Source organism: Oncorhynchus gorbuscha, linkage group LG01 (assembly GCF_021184085.1).
Source record: "Oncorhynchus gorbuscha isolate QuinsamMale2020 ecotype Even-year linkage group LG01, OgorEven_v1.0, whole genome shotgun sequence".
NCBI classification, from domain to species: domain Eukaryota; kingdom Metazoa; phylum Chordata; class Actinopteri; order Salmoniformes; family Salmonidae; genus Oncorhynchus; species Oncorhynchus gorbuscha.
Genome location: NC_060173.1, coordinates 25914039 through 25917744, shown reverse-complemented (window position 1 = coordinate 25917744; position 3706 = coordinate 25914039). Strand labels below are relative to the sequence as shown.

Genomic DNA, 3706 nt, shown 5'->3' with positions numbered 1-3706 from the left:
TAAGGTGGATGGATTATCTTGGCAAAGAAGAAATGCTCACTAAATAATTGTGTGCACAACATCTGAGAGAAATAAGCTTTTTGCGTGTATGGGAAATTTTGGGGATCTTTTATTTCAGCTGATGAAACATGGGATCAACACTTTTCAAGTTATGTTTATATTTTTGTAAAGTGTAGTAGGGTTCTAGGGAGTAACTAGCCCCCCTAAGAATTACAGAGGGATGGGGGGGTGCAGATAACCCCTAGTACCCTACCCCTGGTTGGGAACCACTGCATTAGTCGATTAGGCGAAGTCAAGGACAGCGCAGTAAGAAGATTCACTTAAAACTGCTTCTCCAATAGAATTCCCCGATCACACTTGAAGGCGATGTCATGGCGACTTTGGCAAACTAAACTCATGCGCAGAAATATGTCATCGGGTCTAAGCAACGATTTTTTAAAAACTATCTGTGGTCTAAGGATGGTCTCGCGCCAAACTGCGCATGTGCAGTCCGTCATATACGCCACAAATTAAAACTTGTCATTTCACGAGTTTCAAGTAATAACATGTTCAACTAGTTAAGACATTGTCTCGAATATAGGTTGTGCCTTTAGATTTCGAGAACATTAACAACTAGGAAGACATTTCTGCCTCTCATTGACTTCTCAAACCCCGGCCTGGTCTGCTTGGTCTGTTTCGCAAATGTTCCCATAAATCTTGCAATGTTGCGCCTCTGGGTTTAGAAACTCTGTGGCAAGGCGTTGGTGAAGGGGAGGGAAATAGTAACCTAACCAATGACGTCAGAGGAGGCAAAACACACACATACTCGTCATTTAAACCCAAGCGGGAAAACAGAATGAACATTGGTCTTTCGTTAAATCTCCAGTGAAGGTCCACGTCCCGTTTGTATTTTATTGTTAAAAGTTAGGACAACATGGTGAGGACGAAGGCAGACAGTGTCCCCGGAACTTACAGAAAAGGTAATGTTCTGCAATCAAAACCTGATGAATATGTCATTAGCTTGCTGGTTGAGTGCTGAACTGGAATCGCTAACGTTAGCTACTTAATTACCGTAGCCAACTGTAGTTTTGCGAACATAATTGCCTCTCCTGCATTTTCTATTTTTTATTAACTTGATCGATTTCATTGATTAGCTAACATGATTGACTGGGTTAGATACCTGTCTCCCGCCATTTCAATAGAATGGTGAACACCGCTCACGGGTATGCCAACCCAGCCGAATGTTGCATTATCTAGTTAGCTATGTTATCACGTCTCATTTTTGCAGGATTGGATTGTTACCCGAAACTTTACTTGCACCAATAAGTTACATTTTTGATCGTCACTGTACAACTAAAGATTTGATAAAGAATTGGCGCAACATGTCTTTTTATTAGCGTCTTTGGTTAGCTAACGTTGGCAAACGTTTGTAATTAATTATCCTCAATCTGGCGGTAACTTCGCCGCCCAAATTAAGGAACCCAGCCATGCATATATGGCGGTGTCGATTTCTTTGCCAGATCAGACTAAACTGTGCATTACAATATAGCTATTAATACTTTGCTTGTAAAAATGACTTGTTAGTTAACGTATTTATACATTTTCAGCTGTGGCTGCATCTGCACCCAGGAAGTCATTGGGTGCCTCGAGTTCTGCTAATGCATTAAGCAGCTCTCAAGCAGGCACACCTGGTGAGTCATTATTTCATTCACCTTAAAAGTAACATTGACTAGCTAATAACCATATTTCAATGTAATCTTAGTTATGACAGACATTTTTGGTAGATGACAAACAACTTGCCTCCAGATAAGTTTCTTGCAGATGTCTAAATGTTGTTTTGCAGCAAAGAGTAAATTTGCTGGTGGTAATCCTGTGTGTCCTCGGCCCACCCCAACTTGGCAGAAGGGAATCGGAGATTTCTTTGGTGGGCCCAGCAGGAAGCCTGACAAAGAGAACCACCTCCCCCAGTCAGATGATGAAGAGGCCGGAGTCAGTGGAGTGTCCAAGTCATCCAGGATGTACGTTCATTCGATTTAAGCATCGTTTTAGGACTAGTCTAAAAGCGGCCCCAAAATGCCTACTGCTTTAGTGCTTGCAGAAGTTCCTCTTAAATCTGTTTCAAAAACATTGCCAATTTCAATGTTGCCAATACAAAGTATGCCTAATGATTGTTAAATGCAATGTTTCTTTTACACCTGTTCCTCTGAGGTATTTTGCCAAAGCCGAATCAATGGGTTAGAAGTACAGTCCTGCTGTTTCTGGAAATGTATTGAACCAAGTTTGAATGTACATCTAGCTGTTTGTATGCAAGTTATCCGGTGTTGAGCCAGGTTTTAAATTTTCAGGATGCATCTGTATGATTTTCAGTGTGCTGCAAAGCCTAGTTTGCAGCACACTGAAGTTAATATTTAATTATAGGCGAAACCACATTGATTTTATTTGCTGGTCTATCTAATGTCAATCACTTACCTTTCAGTTCCAGACCACTGCCTGCTGAGGATGCTGAGGGTGAATGAGCTTAGACAATGGTGCCCCACTTGAAAAGCCATTGCCTCTAATACTTGAATGGGTTGGGTATCTCTTTGTATATAATTATTGATTCATGTTTTTGTACAGATGTTTAATAAACTTTTATTAATCTTGATTCCATAATGTTGTCACAACCTGGATGATATTTGATAGCCAGCTCTTGTTTGAGGCCCACATCAAGTGTGACCTTTGTTTTAATATATAATTCTACTGAACATTGACAGGTTACAACCTATGCTATCACAACCTGCAGCTGAGCGACTTATCCACGCCTTTATCTCATCCTGTTTGGACTCTTGTAACGCCCTGTTGGCGCATCTGCCAAAATCCCAGTTCACACCTACCAAGCTATCCACAACTCTGGACCCAAGTACCTGTCTTACCTTATCCTAACCCACCTTTGCTCCTTCAGCTCCCTTCAACAGACTAAACTATGGGTGACACGGCTTTCAGTTGAATGGCTCCTCTGCTGTGGAGCGCACTTCCAGGCCTGCAGAGACTATGGCCTCGTAAGGCACAGCTACAGGCTGCTGTTCAGAAAAGTATAAGGATATGTTAATTCTGTTCTGTTCATAGGCTCTGACACCTGAATATAACCTTGATGTCTGCATACTATGTTCTGTGTTGTATTGTTTAAATTTTCTTTGGTGCCTTGGGTGAGAAAAGCACTTTATATTAAATTATTCTATTCCTGCTTCCAAAATCTAGTCTCTTCAATTGGGTCTCAAACAAAATTGCAGTTGTGATATTTTGTCAGTCCAGGTTTCACTTATTAATTCAGTTATAGATTGGCGTGATGGTAAGTCTCACTCATCAGTGGATTCCCTGCATGCCCAGCAATTTATGAATTTAAAAATATATATATTTGCTAATCTTGTAATAGCACTAGATCGTTAAGGCTGGACAGGTTTTTGTGGAACTAACTCATTCACCAAAAGTGACAGGGTGTGTTTGTAAATTAAATCTGGAGTGCGCTCGGCATTTGTAAATGCAGAGCGTTGCGCTCTCAGAGCGTACACGACGCTGGCCGAGGAGTAGGGTTGACACGAGCGTTCTGACCCCAGAACGGCCGTCAAGCACCCAAGTTCGCTTGCTAGCTACTTCCAGACACATGAAAACACCTCTGACCATTTTACTCGCACTAGCAGAGCTGGTTAGGCAGTTTTCATGTTATCCAGAGTTTTGGTTACTGTATATG

The 3706-nt window shown here is 41.5% G+C and overlaps 1 protein-coding gene across 2 annotated transcripts; it reads left to right on the top strand.

Annotated features, from left to right (window-relative positions):
• The first annotated feature begins 750 nt into the window (after nucleotides 1–750).
• LOC124035521 (PCNA-associated factor-like) lies at nucleotides 751–3154 on the top strand. Of its 2 annotated transcripts, XR_006838753.1 has the most exons (5): nucleotides 751–959; nucleotides 1587–1670; nucleotides 1823–1997; nucleotides 2456–2548; nucleotides 2733–3154. XR_006838753.1 is itself a non-coding variant. In XM_046348985.1 (4 exons), the coding sequence occupies exons 1-4, from the start codon at nucleotides 914–916 to the stop codon at nucleotides 2493–2495; spliced, it is 345 nt and encodes a 114-aa protein (XP_046204941.1). In that variant the 5' UTR covers nucleotides 753–913; the 3' UTR covers nucleotides 2496–2628. The 2 variants fall into 2 exon arrangements, 1 of the variants encoding a protein (XP_046204941.1); XM_046348985.1 differs by lacking the exon at nucleotides 2733–3154 and having other exon boundaries at nucleotides 753–959; nucleotides 2456–2628.
• Nucleotides 3155–3706: the final 552 nt, after the last annotated feature.

Excerpts from the sequence above, each read along its gene's own strand:
- LOC124035521 (XM_046348985.1), top strand. The coding sequence starts at position 914 with ATGGTGAGGACGAAGGCAGACAGTGTCCCCGGAACTTACAGAAAAG. Across the intron at positions 1,671-1,822 it reads CTCTCAAGCAGGCACACCTG|CAAAGAGTAAATTTGCTGGT; the intron begins GTGAGTCATTAT and ends GTTGTTTTGCAG. Across the intron at positions 1,998-2,455 it reads GTGTCCAAGTCATCCAGGAT|TTCCAGACCACTGCCTGCTG; the intron begins GTACGTTCATTC and ends CTTACCTTTCAG.